This window comes from Ischnura elegans, chromosome 9, assembly GCF_921293095.1.
Source record: "Ischnura elegans chromosome 9, ioIscEleg1.1, whole genome shotgun sequence".
NCBI lineage: Eukaryota > Metazoa > Arthropoda > Insecta > Odonata > Coenagrionidae > Ischnura > Ischnura elegans.
The window spans coordinates 29,862,447-29,883,792 of NC_060254.1; the positions used below are offsets into that span (position 1 = coordinate 29,862,447).

At 38.8% G+C, this 21,346-nt stretch overlaps 1 protein-coding gene across 1 annotated transcript in view; it reads left to right on the forward strand.

Moving 5' to 3' along the window:
* The window catches only part of LOC124165247 (cytochrome b5 type B-like), a 43,292-nt gene extending 23,641 nt beyond the window's left edge, over positions 1-19,651 (forward strand). Inside the window, exons 2-4 of the mRNA XM_046542566.1 lie at positions 15,927-16,092; positions 18,160-18,546; positions 19,138-19,651. Of these exons, the coding sequence (XP_046398522.1) occupies positions 16,069-16,092; positions 18,160-18,546; positions 19,138-19,338 (612 nt within the window). The 5' untranslated portion in view covers positions 15,927-16,068 and the 3' untranslated portion in view covers positions 19,339-19,651. The remainder of the gene's footprint in view (positions 1-15,926; positions 16,093-18,159; positions 18,547-19,137) is intronic.
* Positions 19,652-21,346: the final 1,695 nt, after the last annotated feature.

A 21,346-nucleotide genomic window follows, 5' to 3' on the forward strand; every position in this document is an offset into this window, starting at 1 on the left:
AAAAACTCAAACCACACTATTTTATCCCGCGGGAGGTGCCCCAGACCCCCCGTTTAATTGGGGGTATTCCATACCTAGGAGGACGACACAACGCCAGTTTGCCCGGGCAAGTATTTTGCCTTGAGTCGGCCCTGGTTAGAAGTATTTTAACACGCCATTTCTTTACTTCTTCTATCTACTTCATTAATGGAATCTTTTAATTGTTTCTGGCTCACTTCCCATTTTCGGACTGGTCTGAAATTTCCCACGATTCCCTGTTTCTGATGACAATACCATATTAAAAAATGAGACATTATAATTTAAGTTCCATTGAGCTGTGATTCATTACCTTAATTTCCAAATGGAAATATAGCTTCGAATTTTATCAACTGAGAGATTTTCTCCTGGCATTTTTGGCACTGAAAGTTTTCGGAGGAGACGAGGTCAAGACCAGTCCATTCCGAAATATTATTTTTCAAATTGTAACTTTTTCTACATTTCACAATCGATTATTAGTATATTTTATTTTTATAAGATAATGATGACATCATAATCAACACAATCGGTACTGGAAAAAAATCTAGAATAACCGGAAAGTTTGGAATCGACTAATCATTACTTATAGTCATTTATTTTACACGTACAACAATTTATATTGGTATAATTGACTTTTTCGAAGTGAAATGATCGAAAACTATTATAGTTACAACCATAGGGATAGGTTTCCCCGTCACTATGTCGCTCAGTGTCACAGCAGCGACGCGAGGACACAGATCAGAAGTTTTACTTCAATCACGAACACACGACAATTTTTTAACCAAGAACTGGCAATCAAGACAGAATAGCCCTTCACCAAACCTCTATCTTCGTTTTCATGCACTCCACTACGTAAGTAAATCCGTTCGGTTAATTTAAACGGCCTTCTTAGGAGTGATTAAATGAAACAGGGTAAATAGACCCGAGGTCACCTGAAAAAAAAACCAATAGCTCTTTACATGCTCGCAACCGAGTACTCGAATAAGGAAAGCCCTTAACACGCGATGTCTGGATCGCCGATGAAAAGCAATCCAACTTCGAGGAGAATAGGTACCGACAAGAAAAATACATTTCCGGGGCTTTTGCGGTCGGGCAAACGATTCGATGACCTAACCGCGTCGGACACTTCGGGATAACGCTTTTGACGTACACGATCTTTCCTCTTCGAGACATTGCCCTGCAGACGAGACAACGTGCAAGGCGAGACGGGCGATCCGTCCGTCCAATGAACCACGATGATGTCGGGGAAATTTTCCGAGGGAAGGATCAAACTTCACGAGTTGCAACGGAAGTGGGCAAGCAACTAGAGCGATGGGGGGAAATAGAAAAAATCAAGGGGAGTGTATACAGGAACAGTGGCGCCGCGAGTGGGGGGTTTTGGGAGATAAAACCCAATAAAAATTTTAAGCTTAATCCATTTTACTTAATTGGATTGATATTACTAATAGAATAGTGTAAGGATTGATAAAATATCCCTCAGAAAGCCGCAAAACTCACCATTTTGAACCATTTATCTTAAAATTCCGCAATTTATAAATCTCGTACCTACCGCTTATCCTGGTGGGTATTCCATACCCCCGCACATTCCGGCATTAGTTGCAACTAAACCCTCGCCAGCCTTAATTCCTAGCTGCCCCCTGTACAGGAGGCCCAGTTTCATCCCATAGAAGGCTGATTTCTGTTGCCACTTCGGTCGAACATTTTAATCGGTTTTTGTAAATGCCCGTGGTAATGGGTGCAATGCAAGGCGTTGTATTCGAGTTTTAAGCGTGGTCGGAATTCCGCCATTTTGGTTTGACAATTTTCGGGCTCAGTCTCAAACAGTGTACATACATTGGCACTGACTCCATGGGGCCTGAGGGGGCCCGAGCTCCCTCAAAAATTCGTTATGGGTGTGAGGAAAAAATGTGTCGATTTTCCCCGGAGTGTACAGATATCAAGATTCAAGTTATCAGGGATCTAATGTTGATCATACGATTCTTCTAAAATGCTTAAAAAAAACTTAAAACACTACTTACAAAATTTCCCGGGGCAAGATCCCCGGTTTGGGCCCCCCCAATATTTTTTGTAAGTCGGCATCCCTGTGTACGTATATAATCAAGTATTCTATTCCTGATATCGCCTCTGATTTAGAAAATGAAAATACAACAATTACTTCTTGATTATCTTCGGAGTTTTCCGATCGTTCGTCATACTACTGTGTAGGTATATTAAACTGTCCACAGAGACATATCGTGGTGATAATATATCGTCGTGAACATATTTTCGTACTATTACTGCGACCGGTCCGCTATCGTAAGGTTTCCGTTGGCTGTAATCTTATTAATTACCACTAGAAGTGCAGGGGAATGGATATTTTACATTTGTAAAACGTCGTTTTCCGCTAAGCTGGTTGCACAGCGGAACCGTGGTGATTGACAATACTTTTTCCTTTGGAAAAGATATTCGAGGCATATTTTCGCGAAGCCTTCTCATAATGATAGGTTTACTGTGTTCGTTTGCGATATTTTATTTTACCGTAACAACGATCATGACCGAATATTTCGCAAAATAGTTAGCATTGACTCTTATGGGATTATCAATGTTTTGGTCAAAGTAGGCGTGGCTATCCTACCCAAGTACCCCCATTCCTGCCACACTGCGCTAAACGCTCGGAATCAGTGGTGCCCCCTCCAGTATATGTACAACCTCTTTGGTGCAATCCGACCCATTTTTATCCAATATTTTGCAGTAATATGTTTGTCATTGCGGAATAGCGTTAAAAAATAATGAATTTGATTGATCGCATCATCATGTGTATAAATTTCGATAAATACCCCTAATTATACTTAATAGGGTAGTTTCCTTCGTCAAAGAAAACGAAAGGCATTGATTGCGATTCGTTACCCACCATTAGTGTGTTCATAGTATACATATTATTTGGTTTTAGAAATCCCAGTTTAGACGAATGTTAATAGTCAATTTTAACCTCATTTGGAAAAGGCCAGGTTGGCGCCCATGCGATGCCACTCCACGTGACTTCACAGGGGCCCAGATGCTATACGAGTAGTCAGGAGTTTTACATCGTCTGAGATTACCAATGCATGCATGAGGCGTAGAGCTCAGGGAAACATCTCTTAATAATCACCTATTAAATTGCCCATGGTCGGAAAGTTTCCTTCGTTTGATAGGATATTAATAATATATTATAATCCATACTTAAGCCAAGCTCTACCTGCTAGCAGGGTACTCTGCTATCTGCTAGCAACCTGCATCGTAGCGGCGATCATAGCGTCGCACCAAGGTGGCCTCACACAGCGGTAGCCGGAACCAGAAATACGTTACACGGGCTTTTCCCAGTATTTATACTTAGCCGTCGCGTTTTCGTGCGCTTGAACATTTTCACTTTTCGCATAGTCGCGAAAAATATATATCGTCATTTGAAAATCTTAAAGCGTGAAATACGTACTCCAGGATTAATAATCTTTCGATTTAGGCAATAAAAAAATAAAAGGAAACCACACTTTTTCCCCGTGAAACTCGGATCAATTTTCCGTCAGCGACACGAGTGGCGACTTTTGTAAACCTATTTAAATGCGCAGAGAGTGACAACACATTATGAGGCCAAATTGAGGATCCTAGAATAATCCTCCTCGGCTGACCACCATATTACAGCGCTACTTGCGTCAAAGACGACCGTGATACTACAGCACCACTTGCGTCAAAAACGTTCATCTAGCAATGGAGCATTATGACTAATTAGAGTCATTATAGCACCCACTACACATCGCACTCCATCAAACACGAATAACAGTCATGAAAGCAGCCAATCGAGCTAATTGGCAAGCTTCCACATCCCTATCGCTTAGGTACCGTTAATTAATGTATCTAAATCCTAACGAAATTATACCCCTTGTATTCATAGTTGACAGAATTAGGTAACCGGGTTACTGAAAACGATTACTTTGTAGGACATTGTTAAAAATGCATTCGTAAAATGGTTACAAATGTAATTATCGCTGTTAATATAAATATCATTCTCTAAATTAACCCTTACCTTCCCAATCTTTTCCTCACATGATAAATTTACGCTCAATTAAGAGAGACATAATTTTCGATCCAATGAATACCGAAGTGAATGGATGTGGATTTATAGATGATGGAACGATAGAATAGCTCGATTGAGTGAAATACGATTAATCATGAATACCATTATACTGAACAAGTAGCGTTAAACTTATTTGTATTAAAATTTCCCATGTAAGACCAATACCGCATTAAATGCCAAAAACTCACACACGGACTCTTAACATTCAAAATTTTTATAATAAATGAGCACATAATAATTGAACCATGCATCTACTATATTTTGTATATTTCGGGAAAGTTTTTATAAGGTAGAGCTCACTATTCCACAAAATAAATGTTGCGTACTGGCATTTTAAATAAAAATCCCAAGTAACTTTTACAAGATAATATCAACAACTCCTGGCATAAAATAGGGATCCAATAGTATCATCTTTGCAAACGCCAATAACTCATAAAAAAAGCCCACATTGATGCGTCCTGTACTTATCGATAAAACTCCATACGACTGTTCTTTTTTGTCTTATGTAAATCAGAGTACTGTTGAGTAAATTTTACATTTAAATCTCACATTAGCTCAGAAAAAACACCCCTCTTGATTTCATGCATACCCGGACGTGATAATAACATCTCATTTTTTCTTTAGCATTAATCAACAATCCTAAGATTGGTTTGACGCAGCTTTCCATTCCTCTCTCCTATCCACTAGCCTTCTCATAGCGACGTATTTCTTCTCTTTCACAAACTTTACAACCTGTCATATGTAAATTATTTGGGGGCCGTACCTCCTTCCCTTCAACCTGTCCTATTATTGATTTCATCTGCCCATCATCCCTCATAATGTGGCCAAGTAAGTTGTCCCGTCTTCTCATTAAGGTTTTTAGAAGACTTCTATTCTCTCCCACACTTCTTAGCACTTCCTCATTACTGATACGGTCGATCCATTTTATCTTCATCATTCTTCAGTAGCACCACATTTCGCATGCTTCCATTCTTGATTTCTTTGCTGCTGTCAACGTCCAAGCCTCGCTTCCATAGAGAAACATGCTCCTTATGTAGCATCTAATGAATCATTTCCTTACTTCGATGATTGTATTTTCAGCTTTGAGTAGATTCCCTCTTTTCCTGTGCTATTCTACTTACGATTTCTTTCTAGCTTCGTACATCGTTAGTAATTTGGCTTCCTAGGCAACAAACCTCGTTTACCCCTTCAATCTTTTGTCTCCCTAATGAAATGTTTATCCTAGCTTCTTTTATTTATAGCTTCAAAATAAAATGCTTAAGGCCACAAGCTAACTATGTCACAGCAAAAAAAAGGCCACAAAACACAAATTTTCAATCTACCCAAACTGGATTACGACAGCGGGTTTTAGGATAGCAGCCACGATGTCGGAGGACAAAAGGCGAGAGAAGGGAGAATGGAGGAACATCGATATGGTTTCCATAGATTTGAGTCTCAGCCAAAAGGTTTATATTACCCACCGCTTCAAATACCGAACGGAAAGAGATCACCTTAAACCTTTTTTTCCCCCTTTTGTGTCGCCACGATTCTTTCACTTTCATACGACCCACAGATGCAGCGAGAGAGTCAGTATCTCCAGAGGCAGTCTGAAACACATGCGGTCTGTGTTTTTCATGTAACCTTAGAATAGCGTGTAACCTCATGGTTTCGAAAGAATTTCAAATCCTTCTCCCACTAAGTTTTCCCTCCGTCAGACAAACGACAAAAAAATATCGGACAACACGTTTTTCATCATTTATCAAATGACAAATATCCGTGAACGGTGTTCACAATAAACTATAAGACATTTATGCTAATGCCACCAAATTACGCTTTCATTTTATCATAATTTCGAAAAGAAATTACTTTAAATTCAAAATCAGTAAGTAAAAAGTTTATCGCGTAAACACTCCATTGTTTATACTAAATGCACATTTATTGTATCTTCAGCCGAGACAATTGATTAACTACAACTTTATATTAATTTTTAATACATACACTTCCGAATGAGAATAGAATAGGTCAATTTTCATGATATACATATGATATACATTTCGAGTATAATGTAGGGAAAATATATTTTTCAAGCTTAAGATTCGATAATTTTTGTGCTTTTGCAATGAGCTCGTGAGGAATTTCCTATTTATTTCCTGGGGTATAGAATACCCGTTAGGGTAAACGGGAGGGGGCCCTCCCCAGATAAATTTTAAGATAAATGGTTCAAAATGGTGAGTTTCACGGCTTTCGGAGGGCTATTTTATTAATCTTTACAGTTTCTGTTAGTAATATAAATCCAATTAAATAAAATGGTTTAAACTTTAAAAAATTTCTGAGCTCGGAGGGGTGGGGGGTTTCCCCAAAAACCCCCTTCGCTGCGTCACTACATCGCACCCCCTGGCCTCCAAGTTTTTTAAATATTATTTCTTCTTTGATCATAAATTTCTTTACCTAACTCTATTTGGAATAAAATCACTTAAAATAATAATAATTTTTATCACCCCATCATTAATTAAAAACAAAGACTTATAGAAAATGTAAGGAGCTTTAGGTAACCTGAAAGACCTGTTTTTAAGTATCATCATTATATAATAATCTTCCATGGATTGGTTTATAAACAGTGAAAAAAGGACATATACCGAGAGTAACTAAAACTATACATTTGACTAAATATATTATTAAAACTATCAAATTTGATTTTAAAAAAGTATTGCTTCAATTTTATTCAGTACCCCTGTTTAGAAAAAAGTAACTGGCTTTGGCTTCTCGCCCCCACAATTTTGAACATGTACTCAGATATCAGGAGAACTGAAGGTACTGTTACTTCTAATTGTAAATTTAAATATTTTGCTTAAATCACTGAGAATGCTCATATGAATGTTTCATCTCACTTTTTAACGGGACGTTTACTTTTAAGGTCATTTACATAACGTAGCTGCTTGGGCCCTAAGGTAACCTCCTCGCCCCTGGGTCTCCTTGGCTTACTACAACAATTGCGCTTATTTACATGTTGCCATTTTTCGATTGAAATTTTATTTCTTCGAGCAGATTATGAGTTACCACCTCGAATGACAGGAACAAAAGCCTTTGAAATTCACGCAGGTGATTTTGCGTGAGCTGAATACCACGCCAAGGGACAAATTTACAGCACTCACACAATGCTTCACAAATCGGATTACGAGGGAGTTAATACCGAACCCCAACTTTGGGGACTCGCATGCATACAACAGGCAGATTCAAACGCCAGCAGGGATAACTCACGCCAAAAGTGAAGGAGTAAAGTAGGTCAAATAATTGAGAATAAATGACAGGCATAGATTCGAGTACCCAATACCTACGAGTTCCTTAACTGTTGTCGGCTCCCTAATTCAGTCCTCCGACCTGAAGACTAGTTTGGATATTTATTTAAGTATTTTACCGGATAAGGTACGTTCGCATGGAACATTTAATGAATAACCTAGCCTTCACACTCCACCCAAATTTTACGTCGCTCTTCTATTCAAAATTAGACCTTCATTTTCATCCCTTTCATTTTCTATACATAAATGTAATTCTCACCCTTCTCCACCCTCGCTAACCTATCATTCTTCCCCTGCAACACTTACTTCACGTGGACTAACTATTTGTCCTAAAACGTGGTCTGACTCCTATTCTTCGACCTGTTTGGTATGGTTGCCCCTACCTAGAGTAATTGGAAAATCACTCCAACCACTACAGCTTTAGGGATCATTGAAACGTGCAAGCCGTTCCTCCGTGATAAATTTTCAGCGCAAATGAAATGACAAGGTGAGGCTAGACCTCTCCCTGGAATAAGCCATGGTCCTGTGCATATCATACATCTATGGTAGTTCTCTAACGATTCTTTCGAGTATTTCGAGTATTTTCGAATATTACTATACTGGCACGCTATCCGTAAACCACTTTTACAAAACTTCTTCCATCACCGAGATGAAAACCTGGGTCTCTTAAATGGTAAGGTATTTAAATTATAACTCTAATTCGACACAGTTCAGCTTACGCTGATGGATCAAGTCTTTCATATCATGCCACAGCATTCCTGGAAAACTCGTTGACTGCTGTTGGAAAGGACTGCTGTTGGTTTCTTTTTGGAAACCACACCGCTGCTTACGTGAGGGTGGATGTTTTTCCTATGGCGACCATAATATTCTTTCATCCGCTTTCTTGCGGACTGGTATCAAACGGGAAAATGATCCAATCCCTTTCATCTGACAACACTCAGATATAAGCGTGTATGGTTCGAGAAGACATTTTCTCATTAATTGTCGAGTTCACTAAGATGAAAAGTGATTCTTGAGTAATTCTTCATCGAGGCTTTCGCGGTTCATAGTTGGTTAAAAAAAACTTTTTCGGAACTTACCGCGTGGTACAGATTATTTTCCAACGTTCCGCCATCCCTGGTAGCTTCTTCAAGGTGAATGAGCCGCTACCGGATTGGGTTTGAAATTTTATTTATTTGTATAATGCCACCGAAAACAGCACTGTTCGGGCTACACATCGAGGTTGATACCATTCAACGATCAAGCGTACATAAACATCCATGCCCTGGATAAGGGTAACTTACCCACGCGGGACTCGGACCTGCGACCTTTGGTTTGGGAGACGAAGATGTTACCCCGCCGCCACCGAGGACGGCATATATGCTTTTCAAGAAGTGACATTTAATACCTTAAAGAAGCCGACAGCCGAGAATTATGGCTGGGGGGGCATAGGTGCAACCAAGACCGGGGAGTGTGGGGGTATGGAGTACCCACCAGGATAAGCGGTAGGTGCGAGATTAATGAATTGCGGAATTTTAAGATAAATTGTTCAAAATGGTGAGTTTTTCGGATTTCTGAGGGATATTTTTTTTAATCCTTTAACTATTCTATTAGTAACATCAATCCATTTAAGTAAAATGGATTAAACTTAGGCATTTCTCTGAGCTCTGGGGGGGGGGTTAATCCCCAAACCCCCCCCCCCCTCGCTGCACCACAGTCTCGCTCAGTGTGACTTTCCCCATTAACTGAAGTGAAAGCGGTATTTTTTAGTTGACAATCGACTCGCAGGTGTAAAATGTGTGGTTTGTATGATTTATTGCCTCAGTTACGTATTGCTTCCGTGCACTTCCACGTGGAAAGTGGAAATCGATGACTAGTAGCGTCGCGAGAGGCGATTTTGAAATCTGATTTTAATCCGCGCGGAGTGACAACAATTATAGCGGCAGACTATCCTCTAGTGTAAAATTCGTGTTCACGGCAAAGATTGGAAATTAATAGATTGCTCCGTGTTCATCGCTGCTCAGCGGGAATTTTTGATAACCAATTAAAAAGTGCGTAAAGTAACAGCATAAATCAACTACTGTAAAGTACTACATCTACTTCTACTGTAAAGGCCATTTTACACGGTTCACGGAATTGCACAATCTGACGTACTTGCGAAGGCACAATCAAAATTGCGTCGTGTAAAGCGATGAATTGCTAGAACACATGCGAGAATGCGTGGATGCGAGACGGCAAAATAGCCCGTTCTAATTTCGCTCATGCATTCGCGCAATTCCACGCCATTTTAGAAATAAATGCAGCTCTAACCTGCGCATTTCCGTGCCCCGTGTAAAACGGCCTTAAGGACTGGGGCCTATTCTATATAGCCCCCTTAGTCGAGTTGCTAAAAAAAAACACAAAGGCGGCTCAAATAATCAATCGCGCGGGGCTGATGAATTGCCTTAAAAGACGACTATTTTGGGCGGGACGGGTCCATCTGCATGAATATCTTTCAAGGTCGAAGAGAAAGAAACCAAAACGACAGGCGTCCTTTTTCTGGCGAGGCATCGCGACCAACTGGGCGGAGATTTCGGCTGGCGACCGCTGGGTCCAGAGGTGGATTTCACAAGATATCACACGATACCCCCCACCCCGTCATCTTTTTGTAGGCTTTCAGCAGAAGAGAGACTCAAACGCGTGAAGTCCTCGAGAAAGCTTACGTGAACAGTGGCGGAAAACATTAACGTTGAACTCATTGGTGTCTGAACGCGGCCAGTTCAAGCACTAATTGAAGACGCTCTTCCCAAATTTTGTCCTCGTACTGTTCCCAAACACCCGGGAATATTCAAACAACATTCCCCTAGTACCGAAGAAATTCAATGACATGTGTCGAAGCATGACAACGCTTAAAATACCCAACTAAGAAGTTAATTAATTAATATAATTAATTGTAGCGGGCGTCACTTGGTGGAAATCCATAATCGCAGGAATAATGGGTCAACAAATTTGCTATTACCACATGGTAATTTATTGAGACCGACCATGGTTTCGTTACAGAGTAACATATCAAGGTCATATATGTTACGCTGTAACGAAACCATGGTCGGTCTCAATAAATTACCATGTGGAAATAGAAAAGTTGTTGATCATTCTATTCCTGCAACTAAGAATTATTCCTCAAGTTTTCCTAAGTATTCTTTGCCCACGTCTCACCTAGACTGGAGTTTTCTCTCGTCGGGACATTTGTGAGCACAGCCGACATATTGGGAATTAAAACGCGTAGAGGGCACAATTGACCCGGTGGTAGAGTGGATAAAGTATCATGCTTCAGACCAGAGGTTCAATGGATCAACGAAACGTCTGTTTACTCTGAATTAGGAATTATTCCCTTGACCAAAACTCCAGGATACACTCAGATAATATTATTATTTCTATACGTTTTATTATAAAATGTCTTAGAGTATTCATATTAATTAGGAAGTAAACCTCACCATACATGGATTCTAGTCAATCATCCTGAGCTATTACTAAGCACTATTGGCACAGACACACGCAAGAGAAAGAGAGAAATCCGAAGGCAAACTGAATTGGACGAATATTCCTCACGTGTTCGGACAGGCACGATTGTCTGTCGACACCGAAGTTGCGCTGTGTTTAGGTGACAAACCAATATTCTAAGTTGCTATGGCAGTCTCCTCACGGACGAATATAAGTGGTTATCCCTTTCCTTCCCCCGCCCCCAAAAAATAAGAATCTATATACCCCAACACGCTTCCGCTTTTTGGGGGGATTGAGTACCCCCTTAAAAGGACAGCGGCCTTTCCCAAATCACTCAACTACTTCTTAAAATGTTGGTTGAACCCTAAGACGCGACACCGCATCTCCCTCTGTTGTAACCTCATATCGTAGCACCATATCTCCCTCCGTTGTAGAGATAGTAATTCACGGAATTTCGAAATTGCACGATTTGGCCAAAATTAAGAGTGAAAAAATCAAAAATATCGGTATGAAAATTGGTTTCTCGACGTATCACGCGGTCAAAATTCGAAAAATGAAATTTTTGAAAAATATTTTATGCCCCCTAGGTACCCACAAAAAGTAGAGTAGATAGATCAACTTGTTAGCACTGGATCAGATATAAAATAGAAATTAATTGATTGGGCAATTTTTAGATAGATTCGATGACATCTCGTCTCGTTTACCCCAAAAATTTGTATGAATCAGTCAGTCATTCAGCAGTCGGAAGTTGGCTTTATTGTAAATAGCTTAATCAAGGCAAATACAAGTTTATGAAAGGTTACTACGATAAAATAATCAATTTTCGAACCTTGCGTTACTTGTCGACATCTCGTTTTTCGCCGATTCCCATTGCAGAACACATCACTTCCGCTGGATCGGCCTTCTTCCCCTGACGTATTACTTGTTTCAAATATAAGCTCACTCACAGTACTTCAACCCGAAGGTTGGTTTACATATGTGAGGGAAAATCTCACCTCGAGCAAATCCACATCACAGGCCCGCATTTTCCTGAGGGCTAACTAGGCTTCAGCCTTGGGCCTCAAGATCAGGGGGGGCTGCATTTAAATTGTTAGAAATATTAAAATTACATCATTCTAAAAACACTGAGCACTAAAAACTGGGCCTAAAATAAGGATAAATTCTACGCACATGACTACTAAACAGACTTTAAAATGTATTGGTCAAGATCAACGCGTTTGGCTGATTGGCTCTGTTCGTTTGTACATACCAGATTACACTAAAATATATTTCTAAGGTTCACTCATTGTCATGGCAAATTAAAGTGCCTTGTGCTACAACGTTTCATTTTACATATTGATATACATATCGCAATAATTATTTATTTTATTCTGTCCGATGCAATTCAAAAACTTAAAAATAGGAGATAAAATATTGCCTCATTAGTGAAATAGCATAGGGCCTCTTTTCATCTAATTCCGGCCATGGCCACATGAATCCATTTTGGTTTTAACCAAGTGTCAGAGATGCCAAATTATTCAGCCAGATACTTCTATGGTGCGACTTAATGAGTTTTTATGCACCGAGAAAAGAGTTACTATAAAAAGCTGCATCAGCTTTCCTCTAAATTCCGTGACTTGTTTCTTCTTACAAATATTACCTCCTTCTCCTACAAATATTTCCTCAATGAATATTCATATCAGCAATATTTGTGGCTCTTTTTCCTCATAGCTTCGGGCCTATCACATTCCTAGCCGCGCTCGAAAGATAACGTTCTCAAGCGTGACATATATATGCCATAGCATCTCAGAATTTATGTAGTTCACGAACCAGTGGGGGCAGTGGACTCGACCACTCCCATTTGCCCCATTGTATCAATTTATAGATAAGTCTGACACCACAATTATCACATTTTCGAACCTCGTGTTTCTTATCGGCGACTCCTTTGCGCCGATTCCCATAACAGGACATAATTCTCTCTACATCGTCCTTCTTTCCTTGACGTATTAATTATTTTAAACATATGCTCACTCAATCAGTGATTCAACCCGAAGGTTGGTTTGGTGAGGGTAGAGCTCACCTCGAACTAAGCCACAAGCGTGCGAACTTCACAAATTCAGGGTAGGCGGGCAGTTCCATTTCCTAGGCCACCTCGCACTTCGAGACTTATGTTTCAAATTAAAAAAACAAAATTTGTCGCCTTTAAATGTTCAAGGTGAACAAAATATACCCGTATTGGCATTTAACTTTATCTCGAATCTTAAAACTCTACCTCTGTATTTTCTCCAAGGTGAATTTATTATTTTTTTAGACTAACGGAAGGTAACCATTGACGTTCGACGGGGCATAAAGCAGACATTACACTGGGCAATAAGGACGAGCGAGAAGGGTATAAAAAAATGTAATCCAGAAAAATGTTTTAAGTTAAAAAGACCTTCGTGATCACACAATAACATATAATAGACGTAAAATGAAATTTTACAACTTCTTTATCGGAGGATGTATCAGCTATTTCCACATTTTGGTCCCACTAATCATTCAGATCTTAAATACTAGTGAAAGTGCCGTAAGAAATGAACTCTCATTGTCAGATGAGATCAAGGCACTAACGAAAATTAAACATGGGGATATACGTATGCAAATGAGTTGAAGTACGAATATGACAAAAGAGGATCCTGTCGGCCTCAAAAAGTGTTGTCAATCACCGCGCATTTAAATGGGTTGACAAAAGTCGCCGACGGACAAATTGATCCAAATTTCCCAGGAAATTATTTAAAGCAGAATTAGAGGTGTTAACCGAAATTTACATCCATGATAATGTGATTTATCAAATTCATGACTCTTCAATGCTATTCCTCGCAATTGCAACGACCATATTGCAAAATATTGGAAAAAAGTGGGTCGCATTCAGGGATGCTGACTTACAAAAAAAAAATATTGGGGGGCCCAAACCGGGGATCTTGCCCCGGGAAATTTTTTAAGTAGTGAGTTTTAAGTTTTTTAAGCATTTTTGAGGAGTCGCATGATCAACATTAGATCCCTGATAACTCGAATCTCGATATCTAGACACTACGGGGAAAATCGAAAAGCCTGACACATTTTTTCCTCATACCCAGAAGGAATTTTTGAGGGGGCTCGGGCACCCTCAAGTCCCATGGAGTTGGCGCCACAGATCGCACTGCAAATATCACCGCGTCGCGGATATTTTCGAAAGCTGCTTGAAATGCGACTGAAGTGGCAACAGAAATCACTGTTTCATGGGATGGAATTGGGCCTCCTCTATGCAGTCCCCTTATGTAAAAGTTAGCAAAAAATATTCGGGCAGCGCTAACGAACAAAGACTGCCGTCACATGATTCCCTGCGCCCTGACCTTGAAAATTACGCAACAGGCGAAATATTCATTTAGAAGCGTCTCCACATCTCTCCGGAAAAAACAAATGTTTATTTATCTGACAACGCCCATCTGTGGCACATTTTTGGACTCATTTCTCCACCTCACTCTTTTCGAAATGAAATTTGATAGAATGCCGCTCGACCACTAAGTTTCCGAATGGATGTTAAGCACCAATCATACCTTATAAAGAGCCGCAATAAATCAGTTTTGAGATAAAACAGATATTATATTTGGCAACTCTTTGCAATCAATTCAGCAAAATAGACCAATAAAAATCTTAATGCTCGTCAATTGAGGATGTTCACCGAATGGACTAAGTATTGAATCGATTATTTATAAGCAAACTCTCAGATTCTTTTCACCAAGAGGTATCTTCAGGTTCGCGTCTCTTACTGGTGAATGGAACCGGTTCCTAATTCGTGATTTTAAAAAAAATGGAATTGTGAATGGCTTCACCTCCAAAGGATTTTCGACAACTTACTGCCCAATTATCGCAAAACAAATATAATCATTATAGTAATTGAGAAGAAGAGCGTCAGGTGTTCTGAGAGGAAATCTACGTTACGGCGAGATATGTTTTTTTATTTGATAGGGCTTCAGCTCCCCCCGAATTAGTTCATCCCTCATGGCAACTGAAGCAGTTAAAAAAAACTAAACTTATAGCTTCATTTAATTTCTATCCTCCGGCCAAAAACCCTTTAACCTCGCTTTACCCACAATGCAAAAATTACATATCTGTTTAATACAGGTTGGTTTGAATTTGAAGAGAGAAAATTTCTTAAAGGAATCGCTACAGAATTTTCCAGCAGGGGATGCATTAAGAATATTTTTAATCTGAATTAGAGAGCATTTATAAATCGGACAATGCACAATTATTTTTAATTACGTAGTAAGTCGAAACGAATGCCCTCGGAGCATAGAAGTTTAAAATTTTTCAAGTAGTCAGGAGACGGATACCATTTCATAAGAAAAAAATGTTATTCCAGCAGTGAAAAAAGAAGAATTTAACCATCACCATCATATAAACGAAATTTATAGATTATTTAATGAAGTTTATGGATTTACTATGCGTGCAATTTGTGAGCAAACTACCAACATAGAAAACCCACATACCACGAAAGCCCTCTCCTAACCACTGGCTACGTGTCCCGGTAAGATGTCTGACTACGACGAGAGCGTTTGTTTTCGTACTATTTATTTCGTTCATGAATTTCTTTCCCAGTAAGCAAAGGAGGAAAAGCATCATGATAATGATAAATCAGTTTTTCGAAGGGTTTCCGTTTCCCATGACAATATAGAAGTTGGGGTTTCGGTGTTGGCTTAAAATTTGGTTTGGTTATCATGCGCGTTTTTTTCATTAATTCCTATGAGATAGAACATGCTAGATCGTTAGATACAAAAATACATTATCACCAAAATTGCCTATTTTCAATTTATTCCGGGCATTAACAAAACGAACGCAATTAAAGAATAAAGTGATTGTTCGACGCGCGTATTTTAAACCAGCGCCATTATTATTCAATAAAAACTGGAAATTTTAAAAATTAAGATACTAATAATTATTAATAAATGAGACCTATTTCCGTATGTTAAATGCTTTTTCAATGTATGGGAACCTGTTTTTTTTTCATTCTATAACTACTATTCCAACAATATAAATTCATCTTCTGAAATTTTAAGATTTCGACGACTCATAAAGTAATCTTCTCCTTATAGAGGCAATCATCCAGAAGACGGGCCGCTAAGAACTCAGCTTACAACGCAGCGGACCAACTTTTGGGTCCAGTGAGAGATTGGAAACGCATACGACCAGCCACCTCCAAAACGAAGCGCCGCCAATCTACCGGCTTAGAGAAAAATGGGGACAGTTATGCAGGAATCGGTGAGTAATTTCAAGTAATTATTAGCAATTATTTAACCCTCTGTCATCCGCCGATGGTGCGTTACGAGTCATCTCCACCAAGAGTGTGTGTTGAATTAAAAAAATAATGAAAAGAAAATAAATTTGGGGAAAAAATTGCAAAATGAAAAAACTCTCAAAATTAAAAATAATTCGACTTATTACCATTCCCTCAAAATGAATTTTGTGAACCTTGAGATACGCTTTCTAATATTTAAAAAAGTTATAAGAAATAAAAAAGAAAACATGTTTGGGAAAAAATTGTAAGTTAAATAAACTCTCAATATTTAAATTGCTAGACTTTCTTCAAGATGAATTTTGTGAACCATGAGATACGCTTTCTTAAAAAATCAAAATTAATGCATGGAGTCTTGAAAGAAAATAAATCCATAGTTTTCTAAGTTTGAGATTATAGGAACTTAGAAAATTTTTCCATGACCCATAAAAACTTTTAGTACAGAGATCTAGTAGTGCTAACTATGGGCACTCATAAGCATTCTTGGAACTCGCTCGAAAAAATCCTAAACACGCCTGTAAACTTGGGTACCCCAGTTAGTCTCCCAGCAACTCCGCGGTTATTTCCTTGAATAGTAAGTATTAAGAGGACGCATACCTACCTCTCAAACGGTGTTTTTGGTGATGCATTAATCACGTTCAACTAGCGCTTTAATTTTGAGATGTTCAGGGTGAATAGAATAGACTCTGTTTAACATTTGCTTTCATTTAAAACACAAAAATAATTACATCTGAGAAAATAATAAGAAGGTAAAATTATAAAATCCGTGATGCAAACAATAGATGACCAAAGCCTAGTTTATAAACCCTTAAAATTTCAAAATTATGGCATAAGTTCTAAGCAAGAAATCTTTGTGCTGGAGGCACGTGTCCTCTTCAGGCAAGTTGCCGGGAATTTACTTCAGGGGGGTGAATGAAAGAAATTTGGGTTGCCCATATGCATTTAATGTGCATTATGCTGAAAGTTAAATCCATCGTTAGTTATAGTTATCATCGTTAGTCCACAGTTATGCAGGCAATATTAGAAGTAACTATGTATATCGAAAAATCAAATGTCTGAGGATAGGTGCCCTTGGGCTAGTGGTCTCCTCAGACGATATGCAGCGGCTATAACAAGGGAACACATTTCTAGGAATGGTGGAACACCCAAAGAACCCCCTAACGATGGCCTCGGTGGCGGTGGGGTAAAGTCCTCGCCTGCCAAACCGTAGGTCGCGGGTTCGAATCCCGCCTGGGTAGGTGATCCCTAACCAGGGCATGGATGTTTGTGTTGTGAGTTTTTGATGTTGAAAAACCCGTTGTAAAGGCCGCAATGTGATGTTTACGTGGAAATGGTAAATAAATAACTACGTCGCTGGTCCTCTTCGGGAGCGTTCACGTAAAACGCCGGTTGCCGGCGCCGACAGCTCGGCGCGAGTAAAATTTTGTGTTGTTTCATGTGTGTCTGTTCACAGACAAAGCTTGTTTGGACTTATCGGCGCTGGCTGTAAGCGCCTACCGGCGAACCAGAATGTTTGAAACATTATTTCCAACGCCTGCAACGCCGGCAGACACCAACAGTGTAGGCGTGAAGTCCGGTGCGGTGCGTGTACAGTGATTTCTCGAAATTTCATTGAAATGATCGATGCCGATGAACTTATTCCGCAAGTTTTTCGAAGATTAGCCATATGGGACGACTGAGGAAAGAGATGGTGGTACCTACTCGCCTAAATCCTTTCTTTCGATATTAATATCGTGCACCCCTAATCTATTGTTTTCTAGCTTAAACTCGACGTTTTATAATGAAAAAACTTCATCACTGCTTGACGGGGACTTCTCGGCAACTGAGGACTAGAACTCGTTTCCAACTTTTTACGCGGCAGGCAAAAATAATTGCTCGCGCTTGTGAACGCCGGAAACAAGCTGCTGGTTTTCCGGAGCTTGTAACCAGATTTTTACGTGAACGCACCCTTAGATAATGATGTGAGACAAATACCTTAAAAGATGTGGATGACTGGTCCTCATTATCATCCTCTCATTGTCTTTCCCCAACAGACCATGGAATCACCAGGGATATCAATGCTGCTCACCGATGACTCATCAACCATAGATGGTCCTTTCCTGTCAGCTTCCTCATCGTCCGGGACTGCATCTGTGTCCTCCCACCATCACCTCCTGCCCCCACAGCCATCGTCGGGGGCAGGGGGGGCAGCCGCTTCAGGACCATCACCCCCTTCCAACCACTCCGCCTCCATGACAACCTCCGCCTCCGGCGCGTCACTCTCTGGCACTGGTACCGAGATCCGTTCCTCAAACACCTCCACCAGTGATGACAGACTACCCATCATCACACTCGAAGAAGTCTCCTGGCATGACACGCACCAAGACTGTTGGGTGGTCATCAACGACAGGGTCTACGATGTCACAGAGTTCCTTTTTGAGGTAAGGAGGAGCATGTAGTAGTAAATTAATGTGAAAATAATGGGCAATGGTTTTGGTTCTTCAACCACTCAATTCTAACATTTGAAAACAGAACCTTTGTAATAATTTCAATTTCACAACTAACTTTTCATTTAATTCTATGGAGTTCCATGAAAAATACATAAATATTTTTGCAGGTATATTATTAATTGATGTATGAATATCAGTCATACAAAAGAGCCAACATAATTATTCATAAATTCATTTCGTACGTAGAAACCAGAAGCACTACTTTATTGAATGTAATGAAAAATACAATAAATGCTTATAAACTACTTCCTCTCATCACATTCAGATAATGCAATTGCATACTTTGTCTTAAAAATCAAAACTGATTTTTACAAGAAAATACAATTTTATAGATTGTTTTCTCATTCACCCTTACATTCCATGACTTTATACTCAATGAAATTCCCAGACTTTCCAAAATGGTGGCAAACCTAACCAATGAAGTTTTTTCATTAATTCTCAACATAAATTACTTCCAAGAAGTTGTGAAACATCTTAAGTCCTGACAAATAAAATAATTTGTCTCCCATCTACTCTCTACAGCATCCAGGAGGGGAAGATGTGCTTTTAGAACACGGAGGACGTGATGCAAGTTTTGCTTTCACTGGTGCCGGACACAGTGCAGCAGCTGTCAGGGCACTCGATCGCTACCTTGTGGGAATACTGCCTGAGTCCGAAAGAATATTCAGCACACCAAGCAGGAGTGGTGTAGTAAACAGGAAATTTGGATTCTTTTTTCTTTAAAATTTTCATCGCTGTACAAGGATATATGTATCACCATGAAGCAAAAACTATACAATTACTTCAAAATGCTATTGCAAGAAAACCAAAACCTTTTCAGGCTAGAAGAATGGTTAAAAATTTTCCAATTGAGCAGAACAAATTTGTACTCAAAGATTCCCCAAAATGCTGTTACAACAGCTTCATGAAGACTGATTCTTTCAAAGGTAAAAAGGTCTAAGGTCAGAAAAATCAAAAGCTGACATGAATATAAAATTTACTTGAATCACTTTCATGCCAACAATCCCAGATCGCATTTCACACCACAGAAATGTAACTTGGGAAGAAAAAATAACTGACTTCTCTAGCTCATATTAAATAATATTGAGCTATTATGCACCATTATTAGGTACAATTTTGTGAATTCTTTTGCAGAAAGTTGAAAATCTCCAAGATTAGATAGACTTTAAAAAAATGTTCATTCAACGATAAAAAAAACTTGAAAAGACTGATTAACTTAATACTTAATTTTTTTTTTCAAAAAAGAAACAAGTGGAAAGAAATAAATTAAATTATAATTCTCCCATTGTTATAAATGTTTCCATCCAGGGGAATTTAATTTATATCTACTTCATGGAAATTTTCACAGCTTACATAGACTAAACAGAGGTTTGTTGAAGTGTATTTTAGGTATTATTTGTTTGTAATAACTTATTACCCAGTCATTTCTGGCGATTAGAAAGATAATTGCTGTGAAAGTTTCCAAAAGCTCTTTGGCAACAATCAAAGTCAAGTCAACTGAATCATAAAACAATTATTTTTTGTACAAAATTAATTAACAGGTTACTGAAAAATGGCTCTTCCATCATTATGTAGATTATAAACTTGGATAGCATTTGGTTTCTTTTAAGGGTGTCTGAAGGGTAAAGTTGACAGTCTCATGACTTCCTCTATTAAAATAGGCATTGTGGGCTACAATTTAATTTGTAAAAATAACCAAAATAAACAAGTATAATGGATCATGACATACCAGAAGACAATAAATGAACAGGTTAAATTTAAATATTATTAACAGTGGCTTCCCAGAAGCAAATGTCCGAGGCCAACATAGAATGTATTTGACCTCAGAAAAATGCCAATATTGCTATGGAAAGCCTTCCCATAGATTACACACTGATTTTTATAAATCTCTTTCGAGTCCTATGCTCAATGTAAATAAAAATTTTATTTGAAGTTGACAAACTAAGCAACAAGTGAAAAAAAACTCATTGCTATGAGTCAAACAGTATTGCTGGCATAATCAGCTACTCATTAGTCTTCTTTCATAAAAAAAACTCTTCAGCCCACCACTCATCAAGGTTTTAAAAGGCCAACCATTCAATTTGAAAGTGAAAAGCTCGAGAGAATTTTGCGAAGATTATTTGCCCGAAATACGTAAATTCATACTCAGCAGTCTTCCTTATCATGGAGGGGTTACAGGGTGAGAGATAGATTGGGTGGGGAGCCACATGTGTTAAGACCAAATTAGTGTTTCTTTGGCCTTAGAAAAAAAGCCAAAAAATGCTCTTTCATATCTTTACTCTGAACACGAGAGTAAATAATATCACAAAAATTAAACTTAAATCCACAGTTTTTAAGGATTTTTCCCTGTTCCCATTGTCCTCTGGTACGTCATAATGAGAAATTCAACCAGTTCATAGCTCATGCAATAAATTTTAGTGAAGTGGACTGTAATTTTCTGTAAGTTAGCTACATATGTATTTTCCCCAATCTGCCAACTCACAATAATTCAAATAGGATAAAGAATTACTTACATGTACATTCACTACCCTGAACATCAAATGGTCAAGAATGCACTGTATACTTAATGTCATTCAAGGCTAGAAGTAGAATTTCGCAAGGAAAGTTAAAATAAACACTCTACATTCTTTGCACTATTTTTGGAGAGGAATTCGATTGCTGGAATAGAAGAAGTATTATTTTACATTATATGGTGCATAAAAATGTGGATACAAGTTCTTTTTGCATTTCC